At 41.5% G+C, this 19,672-nt stretch overlaps 1 protein-coding gene across 1 annotated transcript in view; it reads left to right on the forward strand.

Moving 5' to 3' along the window:
- The window catches only part of PNPLA7 (patatin like phospholipase domain containing 7), an 864,087-nt gene that overhangs the window by 633,808 nt on the left and 210,607 nt on the right, over nucleotides 1–19,672 (forward strand). The window contains exon 23 of the mRNA XM_033959965.1: nucleotides 9,066–9,129. Coding sequence (XP_033815856.1) covers nucleotides 9,066–9,129 — 64 coding nt within the window. The remainder of the gene's footprint in view (nucleotides 1–9,065; nucleotides 9,130–19,672) is intronic.

Here is a 19,672-nt window from a genome sequence, read left to right on the forward strand (position 1 = left end):
GAGCAGGTTCAAGCAGGTTAGGGTTTGGTTCTCCTCATGAAAAGCCTGCAGATTTGACTAGGGTGTTTGAGAGGATAGGCAAGAGGAATAAGTCTCCCCCCAAGGAGCAGTTTCCAAGCTTTGACCAGGGTGATAGACCCTATGGAGATAGAGGAAGCTGGTGCCTCTCCAGAATTGGCAGCACAAGTACAGGAGGAAACAATGGAGTTACAGGAGGAGTTAATTAAAGGAGAGATGTTCCAGGAACCTGAATTGATGGATGTGGGTTTGACTGCTAAGCACTATGGATTGCCAAGCTGTGAGTTTTTGAATTGATGAGTTTGGGACAGTATTTTTGAAATGACTGTGTTTTTGCTGCATTTGCTGTTTTCTTTTGGGGTGATATTTTTCTGTACCTCACTGACTGATTGAACTGTGCTGCTCTGGTACTGAAGTTAAGCACCCTACATTTAAAAACCCCAGCTGTTTTGTTTTTTTGAACTCTGTGTGGGGGTTGGGCACTAACCAGTGCCTGAGAAAGAAACTCTGGTGTGTTTTGCTTTTTTTCTTACAGCCCAAGTTAGTAGGAAACTGAAGTTTGCTACAATCCTGAGTGGGAATTTTGAAAGCAATTTGTGAAGCTGTAAATGGCAAACTTGAGGTAAGCTCCCTGTCCCAGCACTGCTTTCGCAGTTGAGGTTTCCGTGTTTTTCTGTTGATTATTTGAAGGCTTGGACTGCTACAGCTTAGGTGCTGGACTTACGGTACCTGTAACCTGCATTAGGCAGGCTAGGGAAAAGAACTTTGAAAAAGAAACTGTTTATAAGAAAAAAAGTAAAGGGTTGTTTTTTTTATGCAGGAAAATCCTGAAAGCTATAAAGGAGTTTTCCCCGGTGTTTATTTGTGCTGTACTTGAATTTACTGAGGTGCCTTGGCATATTCTGACAATTAAATTTGTATTGAGAATCTTTCTTGCAACAAAGTTTTGCATTTTCATCCTTTATTATTATTAAACCTGAAGGGCTAACTCCATCCTGAGTAGCACGCCTAGACTAGTAGTTTTGCCTGTGGCCACTTGGGGCACTGTTGGCTGTTCTGAGGGACCCCAGTGGTTACAGGTTCATAAGAACATAAGAATAGTTGTACTGGGTAGAACCAGTGGTCCATCAAGCCCAGTAGCCCGTTCTCATGGTGGCCAATCCAGGTCACTAGTACCTGGCCAAAACCCAAGGTGTAGCAAAATTCCATGCTACCAATACGGGACAAGCAGTGGCTTCCTCCGTTTCAAGTGTATTTAAATTTGATATATGCTCATCAAATGTCTGAGTGGTTTACATTAAAAGTAAGTAGATAAGGTTATCCTTGTAAGCTGTTTGCAGCTTCCACATTTGCAGCTCCCGGCATACAGCATGGCACAATGAGTAACAAGCTGACAAACAAAATTGGGGGGTCTTTAAAATTGATTTTTGGGGGTTCTGGGGATAGAGTTAGGTTCCCCCACCTCTAAAATCCTAAAATTGATAATTTTTAGCCACCGGGCCGTTTTTGACACTAAAATCACTGCAGTGGCCATCTTGGATTTCCTAATTTAATCATAAAAGCCTCTGCCTCAAAACACTTCAGTCTTACTTAAAAACAGGCATGGTGGGCTCCTCAGGCCAGGATACCTTGGCTTCATTCCAAGTTTGGTGTGGATGGCCAGCTGAGGATGCAGCATGTGCACATGTGCAGGGGGCATGAGCCACTGGCTTAGCCTCCTCTGGTCCCTCAGTGGTGTTGGTCTGAAGGCCAGGAAAAAAAAATCCAGATTTGAACTGGGGAGCAGCGCAAGTGTATCCCCAGTGAAGCAATTTATATATAAATATAACTGATGGTGCCTGCAGAGGGATGTGCTTCACCAGCAGCCGCCTTGGACAGTGGAAGCTCATCGTAGTCTAGCATGGTGGTTGGAAGTGGAACCCCAGTCTCTCACCAGAGGAGTTCCCTTCACATCTCTGCATGGGTGATTCTGATAATGGAAGCCAGCCTATATGTCTGGGGGCACATTGCAAGGGGCATCCACTTCAGGGATGTTGGTCACCTTCCCAGAGGAAGTGGTCCATCAACCACTTGGAACTTTGAAGCCATCCATCTGAAGCTTCAGGCATTTTGGAGCATGCTGCAGAACAAAGTGGTATGAGTTTTCTTAAACAGCACAATGATGTTAGCCTATATCAATTGCCATGGGGGACACCATGAGTGCTACTCTGTGCTTGGAAGCCCAGAAGCTGTTTTGATGGGAAGAGTGCAGAAACAGTAGAAGATAAAATCCACCAAAGATCAAAAGACAGCAAATCCACAGTGGAGGAGATGGAAAAAAAAACAACTCAGATGGCATTCAAACAAAACTAATTTATTCTGCAGCTCTTTATTCTGTGACTCAATATGAATAATGTTTTGACCAACTAGGCCTGCATCAGGAGTCTAAAATACATAGTAATACAGCCTCTTTTTATGAAGGCACATTAGGTTTAATTTTATCGCTGTCTGCAGCAATATTAGCTCCAATGCTCATAGGAATTTTATGAGTGTCTGAGCTTTACCACCATGACCAGCGATAAAAAAAACTAATACAGCATCATAAAAGGAGGGAGGGGGGGTTTAATAAAAGTAAAAACTTAAATAAATATAATAAAAACATAGAGAAACTGTAAAGTACATGTTGCATAAATATAAAATGTTGTGTGTGTACACACACCTTGGTTTGCGAGCATAATTCGTTCCACAAGCATGCTCGCAATCTAAAGTACTCGTATATCAAAGCTTATTTCCCCATAGGAAATAATGGAAGCCCAGATGATTCGTCCCACAACCCAAAAACTAATGTACAGAATAAAATAACCCAAAAACGAATGTACCTGAATAAAATAAAAAGGAGAAAGATGCTGAGCTGCCAGAGGAGGAGGAAGAGGAAAAGAACCACAGCCTGGGTGGCTCCCCAGTACTGCTGCTCCTGTCTTAGCAGCCACCGTTGCTTCCGGAGCTGGGCTCGGTACTACTGTGTGGAGCAGAAGTGTGAATCCGCAAGCGGTATTTGCCATGCTTTCCCAGGCTCCGCAGCATCCCAGTGCACACCCTGCAGGAACGTAAACACGACCGGACCTGTACGCATGCGCCATCCACGTAAACACCACCAGCACTGGCCGAACCTGTACGCACACGCTGACCCCGCCTCCTGGAGCTCCAAACGCGCAAAGTACAGGAGTTCTAACCAGGCGTGCGAGCTGCACAGAAATAGCCCCGCCTCGAGCAAACGCGTGCACCGTCCCATCTCCGGAGGAAGGCGCCTCCTCATATCCGGTCACCTCGCAACAAGGATGCACTCCCAGCAGGAAGAAGGTATTTGACTGCTTGTTTTGCGAGTCACAAATTTTGCAAATGTTTTGCTCGTCTTGCAAAACACTCGCAAACCGTGTTACTTGCAAACCGAGGTTTGACTGTATTTGTATGTATGTATATATATATATATATATATATATATATATATATATATATATATATACACACTACTATTTAAGCCCGTTGGCTTGGCTGCTTTCTGTCTGTCTGTCTTTCTTTCTGTCTCTCTCTCTCTCCTTGGCCGCTTTCTGTCTTTTATAAAACTACCAGCTAAAAATACAGAAACCTGTAACAGGAGAGACTCATGATATACAGATGTGTCTCTCTCTTTGGCCGCTGTCTGTCTGTCATTCTTTCTGTTGTGTCTCTCCCTGGCCCCCTGTCTTTCTTTTTCTCTCTCTCTCCTTGGCCGCTGTCTCTGTCTTTTTTTTTTCTTTGTCTCTCTCTCTTTGGCCGCTGTCTGTCTGTCTGTCTTTTTTTTTTTTTTTTCTTTCTCTCTCTCGGCTGCTGTCTTTCTTTCTATCTGTCTCTCTCCCTGGCCCCCTGCCTGCCTGTATTTCTCTGTTGCGCCATGCCAGCCTGTCTCTCCGTGGGCCCCCTTCTGTCTCCCCCCCCGAGCAAAGCATGATTGCTGTCTGCCCCCCAGCACACCCCTTCCCCCCCAAAGCAGCCCCCTTTCCCTCTCCCCCTTCACTTCCGTGAGCAGTAGCATTATTTTTACCAGCATGGGACACCTTGCAGCACCTGCACGACACCCTTCTGCCTTTGCTCTAGGCGCCAGCTATCAGGAGACAAACCGCCACCGCCGCTCAAATTGCTGCACACGCCACAAGCCGGCACATGCGCCTCAAGCTGCCACATGTGCCACAAATAGAATACGGCCACGGAGGCACACATCACAGCGGCAGGGATCACGGTATTGTAAGTGCGCATGTGCGTTTAGGGTTTTATTATAGAAGATATATCAAAAAAATGCAATTCAATAGTAAATACTTAAAACAGTAGGATGTGTAAATGTACATAGAGAACTCAGTGAGCGTTGGGAGCAGCGCGGGCCATTCAGCATGGTTCCCCGCGCTAGAAACTGCTATCGCAGTTTCGTAAAAGGAGGCCTTAAACACACACACAAAAAAAGAACACACACACAAAAAAAAGAACTAGGGTTACAAGGGGAAAACCTAGCAAAACCTGTGTGAACAAAATACGGAAGCCATCTTGAAAAATTGTATTACTATTGAAACATTTACTGAAAAATTGTATTTAGTATTAAATTGCATTTATGCAACATGTACTTTTCAGTTTCTCTATTTTTTATGGTATTTATTTGGTTTTAATTCGATTTTACTGTTATTCAATTTTGTGTTACTATGTATTTTAAACTCCTGATGCAGGACTAGTTGACTGAAACATAATTCGTGTTGAGTTGCAGAATTGGGATTTGTTTGAACACCGAGTTGGCTATTTCATCTCCTCTGTTGTGGGTTTGCTGTCAATAGGCAGAGGCTCATCTTCTGGTGCTCTCGGCGGCACATGTGGCAGGAGTGGATAATGTGCAAGTGGATTTCCTCAGTCAGAAGACCCTGGATCCTAGGGAGTGGTCACTGTCTCAGGAAGCCTTCATCTGCATTGTGAATCATGGGGGCACCTGACATTCAATCTGATGACATCTGCAACCGAGAAGGTTCGGTTCTTCAGTCAAAGATACAAGCCAAGAAGTAAAGGCCTAGATGCCCAGATGCAACCATGGCCAAAGGCAGGTCTTTTTTATGCCTTAATTTTGTGACCCATAATAGGCTGACTTCTGCGCAGGATCATGGCATACCAGGAGCTGGTGATTCTATTAGAACCAGACTAGCTGAGGTGACCGTGTTATGCAGAGCTAGTCCATCTGGAAAAGGATCAAAGTCTTGAGCACGGGTACAGTGTCCACACCCAACATGGCTGTACCAAATTAATAACTCAGCACATATTTGTACATTTTCAATCAAAATTATTTTTTTATTCAATTTTTATGAAAAATGCCAATTAATAATACTGCATTTCCATAATTAAACACCACAAATAATATTTTATATTTGTAAAGGGAGAAAATTCTCACAACAAGACCTTAACCAATATATTTATGAGAAATAGTAACATAGTAAATGACGGCAGATAAAGACCCGAATGGTCCATCCAGTCTGCCCATCCTTACCCTCTCTTTAAATTACTGATTTAATTTAAATTTTCCTTCTTCTTAGCTCTTTCTGGACCAGAACCTAAAGCTCTGCCCAGTACTGTTCTTAGGTTCCATTTACTGAAGTCTCCGTAAAAGCTCACTCTAGCCCATCTAAACCATCATAGCTGTTGAAGCACTCTCCAGCCCTTCCTTAACCAAATGGCCTTATACAGACCACAGACTATGTAAGTGTGCCCAGTACTGGCCTTAGTTCTTCAATATATACCATTATTTTCTGATTCTAGATCCTTTGTGTTCATCCCAAGCTTTTTTGATCTCTGCCACTGTTTTCCTCTCCACTACCTCCCTCAGGATCACATTTCAGACATCAACCACCCTCTCCGTAAAGAAGATTTCCCTTACGTTACTCTTGAGTATACTACCCCTGAACCTCAAATTATGCCCTCTGGTTATACTATTTTCTTTTCTCTGTTCTACATTAATACTTTTCAAGTATTTGAACGTCTGAATCATATCTCCCCTGTCCCTCCTTTCCTCTAGGACAGTGGTCCCCAACCCTGTCTTGGAGGACCACCAGGCCCATCGGGTTTTCAAGCTAGCCCTAATAAATATGCATAAGAGAGATTTGTATATAATGGAAGTGACAGGCATGCAAATCTGCTCCATGCATATTAGGGCTATCCTGAAAACCCGATGGGCCTGGTGGTCCTCCAGGACAGGGTTGGGGACCACTGCTCTAGGGTATACATATTCAGGGCTTCCAGTCTGTCCTCATACGTCTTTTGGTGCAAACTTCCTACCATTTTCGTAGCCCTCCTCTGAACCATTTCAAGTCTTCTTATGTCCTTTGCCAGATATGGTCTCCAAAGTGAGGTTTAACAGCCTATAGTTTTCTGCTTCATCTCAGCTACCACTTTTGTGAATAGGGACCACATCCACATTTCTCTAATCCCCAGGAACCACTGCTGTCTCCAGAGATATGTTAATAGGACCCGCCAGAACCTCTCTGAGCTCCCTCAGTATCCTGGGATGGATCCTATCCGGTCCCATTGCTTTGTTCACCTTCAATATTCCAAGTTCATAAACACTTTCCTCCATGAACAGTGCAAAATCTACTCCATTTTCATGTATAACTTTGCCAGACAATCTTGGTCCATCTCCAGGAATTTCTTCCGTGAACACAGAACAGAAGTATTTGTTTAATATGTTTGCTTTTTCATCATCACTCTCCACATATCGATTCATAACATCTTTTAGTTTCATAATTCCACTTTTCATCTTCCTTCTTTCACTAATATATCAGAAAAAAGTTATCTTCCTTCTTTACATTTTTAGCCATTTGCTCTTTTACTTATGCTTTCACCAGATGAATCTCTCTTGGGCTTCTTTCAGTTTCACCTGGTAGTCCTTTCTGTACTCATCTTAAGGTTTTTTATACTTCAGGAACACCAACTCTTTTACCTTTATTTTCTCCACCACTAGTTTGAAGAACCATATTGGTTTCCTTTTTCTCTTGTTTTTATTTATTTTCTTCATATAAAGGTCAGTAGCCATGTTTATTGCTCCTTTTAGCTTAGACCACTGTTTTTCCACTTCTCTTATGTCCCTCCCATCCTCACAGCTTTTTCTTCAGGTACTCTCCCATTTTATTAAAGTCCATATGTTTGAAATCTAGGACTTTAAGTTTTATTTCTTGTACAATCCCTCTGGAGGCTGAACTCGTGGGTTCTTGTATGTCTGATAGCTTCTGCTGCAGGGCTACTAAAACTTGTTCCCTCCACTTTGGGCTACCTGCCAGGGAGCTTCCTGTCATGCTCAGTTTTGATCCTGCAGCTTCTCTGCATGGTTGAGAGTCTCTTCTGCTCGTGATTTATTTTCAATTCCTAGTCTACTTAGCTACTTAGCTGTTCTATCAAACCAAACCATTTGATCGCTGCTTCCCAGGTGGGCACCCACTTTAACATTAGAGATACTCTCCCATTTGTGAGGACCAGATCCAATATTGCTTTATCCTTCATGGGTTCCATTACCATTTGTCTGAGCAAAGCCTCTTGAAAGGCATCCACAATCTCCCTTCTTCTTTCCGATTCCACAGATGGAAATTTTCAGTCCGCATCCAGCAGGTTGAAATCCCCCAACAGCAGCACATCCTCTTTCTTTCCAAACTTTTGGATATCTGCAATCAGATCTTTTATCAATTTGCTGTGATTGATTCAGAGGTCTGTAAACTACACCCATGTAGATAGAAGTTCCATCTTCTCTTTTCAGAGCAATCTATATTGCTTCCTCCTCTCCCCAGGTCCCTTGCATTTCAGTCACTTGGATATTGATCTTTACATAGAGAGCTACTCCTCCACCTTTTTGACCATCTCTGTCCTTCCTAAAAAGATTATATCCCGGTATATCCCAGACTTTTCCTGTTTTTTAAACTTTTTGTTTGTTTAGTACTTTGCAACATATGGAAATTGATTGTTCATGCATCCCAAACATACCTAGTAGAATCCTCATCCCTGCATGAATTTCTGCAAGAATACGCTATGAAGTGAATAGGGAGAGCAGTTTTTTTTGTCTAGGCCCAAGTCTGTGGAACTGGCTTCCTAAAAATTTGTGGTCTGAAGCAAATTTTAAAAAATGTAAAATTATGCTTAAAACTTTCTTCTTTCACCATGCTTTCATTTTATTGGAAAACATGGAAGTGAAAATCTATCATATCTAAAATTGTGAAAATGACTTAAGTTTTATGTGTTATGTGTCTTTGAAATGACAGAAATAGGTCTTTTCTATTTGAAAGGTGGAGGGGTTTTTTTATTTGATTTTTTTTTGTTTTATTCTTAACTGCTTTGATCTGAATAAGCTAGGTGGTATATAAAATTTTAATAAACATAAACATTAAGGGATCCTTTTACAAAGGCGCGGTAGCGGTTTAACACGCGGAATACCACGTGTTAAACTGCCTGCCACGCTAGTACCTAATGCCTCCATTGATGAGGCGTTAGGATTTTAGGTTGCAGCGGGGGTTAGCATGTGATGAAATGTCCAACGCTCTAACCCCCAAAGCGCGCCTTGATAAAAGGAGCCCTAAATGATAGATTCATGTGCATAAAATCAATTTTGTGTGTACTTGTTTTTGAGGTACTTAAATATATTGGATACACACTAATAAATGCACTTCTGTGTACTTTACTATTGCTATGCAACATACCATAAAAATGCTCTTTGTGTATTTTGGAGTACAGTAAGAAGATTTGTTGTGAAAGAAGATTCTTCACTAACCAAGAGGAGAATCTATGACTCAGATTCTTTGTGCCCTCTTTTTGGTAGCAGTGGGTCTCCACTAGAGTGTTCCACCTTTTAAATAACTGAGTAATGTTAGGTAACAGATGAGCTGCCATGTGTGAAGCATTAATAATATGATAGAGAAACATGTTGAAGTGCTGTACTTTTATCTTTGAACTTCTCTTGTATGAAGTTAGCATGAACCCTGTTTGGCTGAACTGTAAATATATTTTACAATTTTTTTTTCTGTTAGGTCCAACTTTGCTCCTAACAAGTGACAATATCAAGCAACGATTGGGTTTAGCTGCCCTAGACAGGTAGAGAACCCCTTCATTTTCTATGCAGTGGATACTTCTGCAAAGAATGGTGTTTTATGTATGTGAGCAAGAGGCATTGAAGCAAAAGTAATAGGTGCTTTAGGTGAACCTTTAGGCTAGCGCCTTCATTGTATTAACTTTCAGGCTCCCTCCTCCACTTTTGAGATAATTAAATTAAACAATTATAATCACTCTACAGTCCTATAAAAATGCTTAATTGAGCATCATACTTTCAAATATTACGGTAAATTGGTTGTTGATATACTGAATATGCATAATGGGGATAAATCCATAAAGCTTTTTTTTTTCCAGTGCAATAGGGATGGTATGCTGAACTTTAGGGTACTCTGTTCATTCTCACAAGCACACTACAGAAACATGTCAACGGCTTAAGGTCTTTTCTTTAAGGAAATTATCCAAACCTCTTTTTAACCCTGCTAAGCTAACTAATTTTACAAATTCCAGAGTAGAGAATGACATGGGGACAAAGTTTGTCCCTGTCCTTGCGAGCTCTGTCCCCATCCTCACCCCATCTGCACAAGCCTTGAATAGTTATGATTTAATATTGAAATCATATTATAAAAGTATAAAAAGAAACATTATTCTGTACAACTGTCATTTTATAAATCACAAACAATAAAAAACAAGGATCAACAAAACTGCTGTCTCACTGCCCCTCTCAAAAATACCCCCTTCATTATCGAAAAAAACTGAAGAAGCCAAATTATTACAGAATATTACATATAAAAATCATGCTAACCAAATACTTTGGTCACATACATACAACTCAAATGCCAAATTTATAACAGCTGACTAAAAATGATAAACATACAGTAAATTAAACCAAAATCTCAAGAAGCCACACCTTGCATGCAGTAAACATCAAAGAAATACGTAGAAAGATCCGTTTTCTCCTGTATTTTTGCAAAGATCACATATGGCAGGAATAGTGATAGTGGAGTACAACTAAGGCAACTGCCCCCTGGACAAAGAGAGCCCTAAGTTGATGAAGGCAATGCCCAGTTATGTCTAACACCAGCTTTGGCAAGGATACACATTTCAAATCTGATATATTCTAATCACAAAATAGAAAATAAAATTAGTTTTTCTACCTTTTGCTATCTTATTTTATTCTACAAATCATGTTTTCTTCTTTCTTCTCTTAACTCACTCATCAGGATCTCCTGACCATTTGACAGTTCTTCTTTCTCCATGCTTATTATCATCCATCTTCCATCTCTGTTTATGTATTTGTCCCCATGTTCAGCATCTCCCTTCTCTGTGTCTCCTAAACTTTTCTTTCTAGTATTTCCCCTTTGCCCATCTCCCTGCCTTCATCACCATTCTATGTCCCTACAAAATCACCAGACCAAAAATATATCTTGGACCCACACCAACATTCAGAACCATAACAGATTGTTGAGAAGCCATTGCAAAACCAGTTCAAATTATACACAACTAGTGAAACTAAGCCACACACACCAGACCCATGGAAGGCAGAACCTTATCCACTTTGCTATAATCATCAGATTACTAGACAACTAACTACCTCTCCATCCCATGTGCGTACGCCATTAAAAAACCTGTCAGGAACAAAGCCAACTTCATCAGGGAGTTGCTTACAGAGGAAAGATTTGGATGCTTATTCCTAACAGCAGAAGACCTACTCATTAATGATCTCTGTCCACCAGGCTACAAAATAATACTGCTATGTAGGAAGAACAAAAGAGAAGGAGGTCTTGCACTCATAATAAAGGAAGAGGAAAAATTGGGGTGGAGGAGAGGAAGGGAGAGATGATCATTGTAGATGAAAAAAATAAGACTATCCCCCGAAAATAAGCCCTAGTGCATTTTTTGGACCCAAATTTAATATAAGACACTGTCTTATTTTTTGGTGAAACACGGTAGAATTTGACCAAAATAAAAACATCAAAATCTTATCGTGTTAGTTGTCCAGCTTAACTCTAAAAAATCCCCTCACAGTCATCCTCTTCTACATGATGCCAAAAAGCTGGTCCAACATTCTATGATTTTGTGTTCAAAAATTCACTCTCCTTGTCCAACTTCATACTGCTAGGATAGGGGTAGGCAATTCCAGTCCTCGAGAGCTGGAGCCAGATCAGGTTTTCAGAATATCCACAATAAATATGCATGAGATAGATTTGCATCTCAAGGAGACAGTGCATGCAAATCCATCTCATACATATTCATTGTGGATATCCTGAAAACCTGACCTGGCTCCGACTCTTGATGACCGGAATTGCCTACCCTGTGCTAGGAGATCTAAATCTTCTTAGAAGCAAAAGATGATAAAACGGTCACAGAACTACTCAACTTTTTACAGAACCTAGACTATATGTGGTCCGTGCACATAAAAGGCCACCAACTAGACCTAGTTACCATCTCAATCAAAGACAAGTTTCAAGTTTATTTCTATTTAATATACCACCCATCTTGAAGTCTAAGCAGTTTACAATAAAATTTTAATATATATATATATTAAAAGGGTAATAAAAACAGACTAAAGAGAGGAAACTATACTAGATACAAAGGGGATGAGGATAAAAGGAAAATAGAGGACAATGGGAAAAATGGGGCAATAAGAGATTCCTGATAAGCTAACGAAAAGCATATCCACTTATATCTCAAAAGCATCTTTAAATATAAATGTCTTAAAATTTGATTTGAATTTAGAAATGCAGTTTTCTTGTCTAAGATTGTTAGGAAGGGCATACCATAAAGTGGGTGCCACAACCAAAAAAGAGTTTTACAGGTAGTATCATAGACTCTTTTTTTGCTGGATGGATGGAATTAAAAGAAGGTTTTGTTGTGTGGAGCAAAGAGATCTTGAAGTAGTGTAAGTAAGTAATAATCTATAAATGCCGGGGAATATTCTGATTTTACTTTGAATGTCAGAAATAATATTTTAAAGGTAATCCGATAAGCAATGGGGAGCCAATGAGCGTCTTTCAAAAGTGGAGTGACATGATCACATTTTTTGGCCTTACAGATAAAATTTATAGCCATGTTTTGAATAATCTGAAACTTTTTTTTTTTTTTGGTAATATCATGTTTATTAAGACAGGAGGCAACCATATACAGAATACAATGCAAAAACAATCAGTCAACTGTAGCAACATACAGGACAGCATGAAATATATCAAATACAACACAAAATGCAACAACTCCCAGCCATAAAATGCGAATAATTCAGTGAGTAGCAAAGAAATGGGTTAGATAAGGAATCAGAAAAGCACAAAACCAGCCACCTCTGTCCTTTTAGATTAAAGAGCCCCAAAGAATCCCCAAACGATTCCTCTCATACATTCTTCCATGCATCCAGAACATGCAATTCACACGTACCAAACATCCACACCCACATTCATACACACTCATCAGTCACTCATAACCCATAATTAAGCTCCTAGAACACCGTAGAGACAGAGTATAGTAGTACCATACCAGAAGAGAGTTAGGCCCTCATCAGCACATCAGTGCACCCTAAATAGGAGTAAGAAGAGCGAAGCAAAACATAAATTAGTAAGAGACAAGAAATATACGCAGAAGCTGGGGGCATTATCAAACAACAAAGGATCAACAGCAAACCCTCAAATAAAATCAATTAGACATTAGTGTTCACAAAAGTTTCCCAAAAACAACAATAAGACTTTCAATTGTCCTTTGAACGAGTCGAATATGTGTCCAGTTCATATCAGGCCTGTAGCTTCGTCTGGGCGATCCACATAGAGTAAGATGGAGCCTCCTCTGACGCCCAATGTTTCAGGATAAGTTTTTCCCCCAGGAGGATAGCGTGCAAGATAAATTTTTGTGAAGGCATGTCCAGACCTTGTTGAACCAGGTTCTGCACATCACCCAACAATAAAACTGGGCCATTCCAAGCCAAATCACATTGTAACAAACCAAACAACGTTGTATTGGTACCCAAAGGTTAATGCTGAACATTCTAAAATGAATGAAGGAAGTTTCCCCTCTGAAAGTTACATTTAATATACTTACTATGTAATGTAATGTAATTTATTTCTTATATACCGCTACATCCGTTAGGTTCTAAGCGGTTACAGAAAATATACATTAAAATTATAAGTAAGGAAGGTACTTAGAAAATTCCCTCACTGTCCCGAAGGCTCACAATCTAACTAAAGTACCTAAAGAGAATAGAGAAGTGAGAAGTACAGATAGAGGAAAGAATAAGAAATAAACATTCTAACAAGATTGTATTGAATTGAGTATTTTAGAAGGCAAAAAGAGAGGATAGAGAGGTATAGATGCAGAAGGAGGAACCGTAAAACAAGGAATTTTGGAGAAATTTAAATAGTAGAAGTAGAACAAGACAAAAAATTAATGGCAAAACAGTGAGTAAGATTAAAAATAATTAATAAACTGGAAAAAAGAAAAAAAAAAAAATCCCATAGTATACCCACGTGAACGAGTTAGGTATGCTCTATGTAGAATTTTGTATTGAGTCTCTTGCAGGGACACTGCTTTTACATAAAAATAAAGTATGTGGAAAAATTGATGAATATTATGTATGGTAACCTCCATCCCCAAATCAGCTGACCATTCTCGAGCTAGGTAATACAGACACCCCTCCCCCTGAAGATCCCTAGCCTCTACATACCATGTAGAAATCTTGTTAGAGTTTGTGGGAGTAGAAAGAAAAACCAAGTGTAATCCACCATAAGTCCAATTGTCCCCATGTGCCTGTACCAAAGAATGTTGGTAATGCTGAATTTGAAAGTATGTGTGAGCGGGAGAGAGATTCCAATGATCCCTCATCTGCGTGATGGAAGGGAAGTATCCCCCTCCCAGGTGTAAGGCTGTCCCCAAAGTCGTGTCCTTCTCCCCTTGCCCCCTCAGACTCGCCAGTCCTGTAAACCCCAGGACATAATCAGGATTATGAATAAGGGACAAGAAAGGAGAGACGGCAGGTAGTTTACCCTGCTTCAATCTCCACCACCACCACGCGTTACGTAAAGGGGGCAGAAACGAGAAACCAGCGGGAAAGGAGCCCTCTCCATCTCCTCTAGATTTGTGAACAAGATAAGAGCGAATAGCACTCCTCAAGAAGGGCCAATGGAGAGTAGTGCCTCGATGACACCAGGTGCTCGTGAATCTATCTAAGATGTGCCACAACATTGTATAGCCAAAGGTCAGGGAGCCCCAGGCTGCCCCATGCTTTACTTTGAGTCAATTTGAGAAGACTAACACGAGCTGCCTTGCCACTCCAGATGAAAATCTGAATTATAGATTGGAAAAGTCACTCGTCTGCTGAAAATCCATACTGGAATGGTTTGGAACAGATACAACAGAACCATCTTTATTAAAGCTACTCTGCCCATCAATGACAAAGGAAGCAAATGCCATTTGTGACAGAGTTTTAATTCATCCAATAGTTGCGGTAATGTTAGCCTCATACAATTTCCCAGATATTTCCGCTTCCCAGGGGCAACACCTATGTCTAGCCTCCCAGGCCAACACTCGGAAACTAAGGAGCCTAGTAATAGGGCCTCAGTCTTATCGAAGTTAATATTAACTCCAGAGAATTTCCCATACAAGGTGATGAGAGACATCAAGGAGGGCACATTCCTGTCAGCATGCTTGACATAGAACAGTATATCATCAGCGAACATACTGATGCGGAACTTCTGGGTGCCCACTCATAGTCCCTCCAAGCCAGGGTCCTGACGTATACGAGTTGCCAGAGGTTCTAAGGACAAAAGAAAAAGGAGCGGAGAGAGAGGGCAGCTTTGTCTGGTACCGCGCCCCAGAGGAAAGGATTCAGATAGTCTTCCATTCACTAGAAGTTGGGAGTGAGGATTGTGATATAATGCTGACAAACAAGCAATAAAGTAACCCTGGATGCCGAAGCGCCCCAGGACCCAGAAAAGATGATTCCACGAGACCATATTGAAAGCTTTTTTGACATCAAGGCTGGTGATCAGTGCCCGGTCAGTAGGGGTGTAAGGCGATTGCAAGATCACCAGCCTTTCAAAAGGTTCATCGATGCGTGTCTACCCGGCACGAATCCCACTTGATCTTCATGGATAAGTGATGGAAGGAAAACGTTGAGACACGCTGCTAGAATACTAGCTAATAGTTTGATATCCTGTTTAAGAAAAGAGATTGGTCTGTAAGAGCCCAGAATGTCTAAGGGCCGGCCCGGCTTAGGAAGGATAATAATATGGGCCCGATTGTAGGAGTCCCCAATCGATGTTACACTGCGAAGGCCTATAAAATAGCCTGTAAAGGTAAAAGCGCTGTGGAGTCCAGAAATTTATAAAACGCAGGGCCCAACCCATCTGGGCCTGGAGTTTTAGCCAATTTAAGTTTATGTACTGTATAAACGCCTGGAGTTCCTCCCCTGTAATGGGACAGTTGAGAAATGTCTGTTGCTCCGCAGAGAGCCTGGACAACCCGAGGTCCCAAAAAGTCATCTCAAGCAGCTACATCATCAGGCTTGGCTGAGTATAAGTCTTCCATGGGCCAAAGGTCCTCTTCATCTGCCAGATCGCACTTCTGCAGGTCGCGATGTCAGTCCACAGGGAGTCATTCAGCAGCTCCAACATAGAAACAATTCTGATGCCAGGCCAGGATCTCTAAGTTCCAAGTTTCCAAGTTTTATTAAAAATTTGATAAAACGCTTATAAATATTTCTAAGCGATTTACATTAAAAGTTAGGGCTTGATGAACTTTCAGTATGTCCCAGTAAGGCAAAATGTATGTTGCTATGTAGCTTCTATACCCTAAAATCCAAACCCATCTGAGGTCTTCTTGACCTGGAATTATGTACCCTTTTCTACCGACAATACTGAGACATAAAATAACTTACTAGAGATATAGGAAAGGAGGGTAGAACTACAATTGTAGGGGGGAGGTTGTCAGCCTTTTGGCGGAATGACAGGCAATTACCTCCAACCATTGGGTCTTGGAGGCACTCTGGGATGGCTACAAACTGGAGTTTCTTTGTCCTGTGCCCTAGTATTTTCTGGATTCACCAGTGGGCCGCCCCGAGAAGGTGGTTTGGGTGCAGGCCACAGTCCAAGACGAGACTCGGGTTCTGGGAGATACTCAATATATTTCATCATTCCAAAGAAAGGCTCCAAAAATTGGAGAACAATTCTAGACCTCAAGGCAGTCAATGTAGCACTAAAAATGCCTTGCTTCTTCATGGAGATGGAGTGCTTGGTGATAGCATCAGTGGTACCAGAGGAGTTCCTAGCCTCCCTGGATCTTACCAGGGCATATTTCCACATTCACATTTTCCCAGAATACCAGATGTATCTGCAGTTACATGTCTTGGGGCAACATTTCCAGTTTGTGGTGATGCCCTGTGGCATCCAGAAACTTCACCAAAGTGGTGGCGGTGGCTCATCTTCGCACCCTGGGTGTCCTGGTCTATCCATATCTGGATGACTAGTTGCTCAGGGCTCCCTCACTGTCTGAGAGCAGCAAGCTGTTCATCAGGTGGTACAGTTGCTGCAACACCTGGGCAGGGTGATCAATTTCAGGAAGAGTCACCTCGAGCCAACACAGGATCTGGAATACCTGGGTGTTCAGTTTTACACAGGATGGAAAAAAAGTGTTCCTGCCTGTTTCCCATCAGGAGAAACTTTGACAGGTTGTCAGGGATCTTCTGGCCACTCCAGTTCTGATGGCTTGTCAGTACCTTCAGGTTCTGGGAACCATGGTGGCAATGATCAATGTGGTCCCTTGAGCCAGAGCCCATCTGCATCTGCTGCAATATGCTCTACTTTCAAGCTGGATTCCACAGCAGGACCCATTATATGCACCCATGCCCTGGACGACTGGGCACGGAACAGTCTTGCATGGTGGTTGCAACCCCTCTTGCTTTCCAGGAACCTACCCCTCCGGATCTTGGATTGGGTGGTTCTCTCTATGGATGCAAGTCTCAAAGGCTGGGGTATGGTGTGTATGACCGTCCCTGTTCAAGGCCAGTAGGTACCCTCAGAGCACCTGAAGCATCGGGCGATTTATCATTGACCAGTCCTTGTCTTCTCGGATAATGCCATGGCACTGGCTTATGCCAATTGGCAGGACGGCAGGTGGGGGAGAAAGATTAGAGTAGAAGTTAGATGGGATTATATTAGCTTTGGGAAATGTGCACTGTGAATGTCTTTTTTGTGTTTAGTATAAGAGGAAATGCATTTCTATTTATTTTTCTCCAGTGTAATAGTACATGTTGAGTCTTGGAATTTCTATTTCAGTTCTGTATTTGATGAGGGTCTCTGTCTGTTTTGTGGGTGACCAAGGTGTAGTATTCTGTTTGTCTGTAGTTTTTGTATAGCAGTCCCACTTTTTGGGGCTCTTACCAGGCACCTATCACCTGGATTGGCTACAGTTAGACATAGGATACTGGGCTTGATGTAAACATAAGAACTGCCATATTAGGACAGACCGAAAGTCTATCAAGCCCAGTATCCTATGTTTAACTGTAGCCAATCCAGGTCACAAGTACCTGTCAAGATCCCAAAAAAATAAATCAGATTTATGCTATTTATCTCAGAAATAAGTAGTGGATTTTCCCAAGTATATCTTAATAATGGTTTATGGACTTTTGTTGTAGGAAATTATCCAAACATTTTTAAAACTTTGCTAAGCTAACTGCTTTCAACATATTCTCTAGTAACAAATTCCAAATTTAATCACCTCGCTCGTCGTACCTATGTCAACATCTTTATAAATGATCTGGACATAGGTATGATGAGTGAGGTGATTAAATTTGCGGATGATACGAAGTTATTCAGAGTAGTAAAGATGCAGGGGGATTGCGAAGATCTGCAACGTGACATAATCAAGCTCGAGGAATGGGCATCGACATGGCAGATGAGGTTCAACGTGGATAAATGTAAAGTGATGCATGTCAGTAACAAAAATCTCATGCACGAATACAGGATGTCCGGGGCGGTACTTGGAGAGACCTCTCAGGAAAGGGACTTGGGAGTTCTGATCGACAAGTCGATGAAGCTGTCCACACAATGTGCGGCGGCAGCAAAAAGGGCAAACAGAATGCTAGGAATGATAAAGAAGGGGATCATGAACAGATCAGAGAAGGTTATCATGCTGCTGTACCGGGCCATGGTACGCCCTCACCTGGAGTACTGCGTCCAGCACTGGTCGCCGTACATGAAGAAGGACACGGTACTACTCGAAAGGGTCCAGAGAAGAGCGACTAAGATGGTTAAGGGGCTGGAGAAGCTGCCGTACAGCGAAAGATTAGAGAAACTGGGCCTCTTCTCTCTCGATCAGAGGAGATTGAGAGGGGACATGATCGAAATATTCAAGGTACTGAAGGGGATAGACTTAGTAGATGAGGACAGGTTGTTCGCCCTCTCCAAGGTAGGAGAACAAGAGGGCACTCTCTAAAGTTGAAAGGGGATAGATTCCGTACAAACATAAGGAAGTTCTTCTTCACCCAGAGAGTGGTAGAGAGCTGGAACGCTCTTCCAGAGGCTTGTTATAGTGGAAAACACCCTCCAAAGATTCAAGACAAAGTTAGACAAGTTTCTGCTGAACAAGAACGTGCGCTAGTAGGGCTAGTCTCAGTTAGGGTGCTGATCTTAGACCAGAGGGCCGCCGCCTGAGCAGACTGCTGGGCATGATGGACCACTGGTCTGACTCAGCAGTTGCAGTTCTTATGTTCCAGAGTTTCATTACACATTGAGTGAAGAAATATTTTCTGTGGTTTGTTTTAAATTTACTATGTAGAAGCTTCGTTGCGTGCCCCCTAGTCTTAATATTATTGGAAAACATAAACAAGCAATTCAGCACAGATTCTATAAACAGAGCCATTATCAGCAGCCACCTTAAAAATGACCACTGATCGTGTGCCATCACACAATGGTGCTGTTTACAAATCATGGCTACATGGAAGATAGGAGCCGGAAATGTACATGAAGAAGCCTACATTTCTGGTATCTATTTTCCATGAGAATCATGTCCATGTAGGTGCTTTAAGATGCTTAATGCCACTTCTGGTATTAACTGCCTACAATAGTGTTAGACATTGTAAAGCACCTTCATGGATGGGATATTGGCGGCCTTTTAGAGTGCCTCCATTTTTTAAAAAAATTACAATTGTTTTTTAATTGGCATAACCAATTAGTGTACCAATTAAGCCAATTAAAACAATTAAGTTAGGCGGCAGTAGCGCATTATCAAGAATTTGGACTTCATGTCTATCTCTTCCACACTACTCAGTATTTTAAGCTGAAGAACCTTAGCCTCTTTAGCCTTTCCTTATAGGGAAGTCAACTCATCCCCTTTATCATTTTTGTCCCCCTTTTCTGTATCTTTTCTAATTCTGTTATATCTGTTTTACCCAAGGTGGTAACAGAATTGTACACAGTACTTAAAGTTTGGTCACACTGTACAAAGGCATTATAATATTCTCAGGGGGTTTTCCATTTGCTTAATAATTCCTAACATTTTATTGACCTGTTTATTACATCAAATTTTATGTGAATGTTTGGTTATTCTGCTAAACAGAGTGTGATACTTGAGC

The sequence above is a fragment of the Geotrypetes seraphini genome, chromosome 10 (assembly GCF_902459505.1).
Source record: "Geotrypetes seraphini chromosome 10, aGeoSer1.1, whole genome shotgun sequence".
Classification (NCBI taxonomy): domain Eukaryota; kingdom Metazoa; phylum Chordata; class Amphibia; order Gymnophiona; family Dermophiidae; genus Geotrypetes; species Geotrypetes seraphini.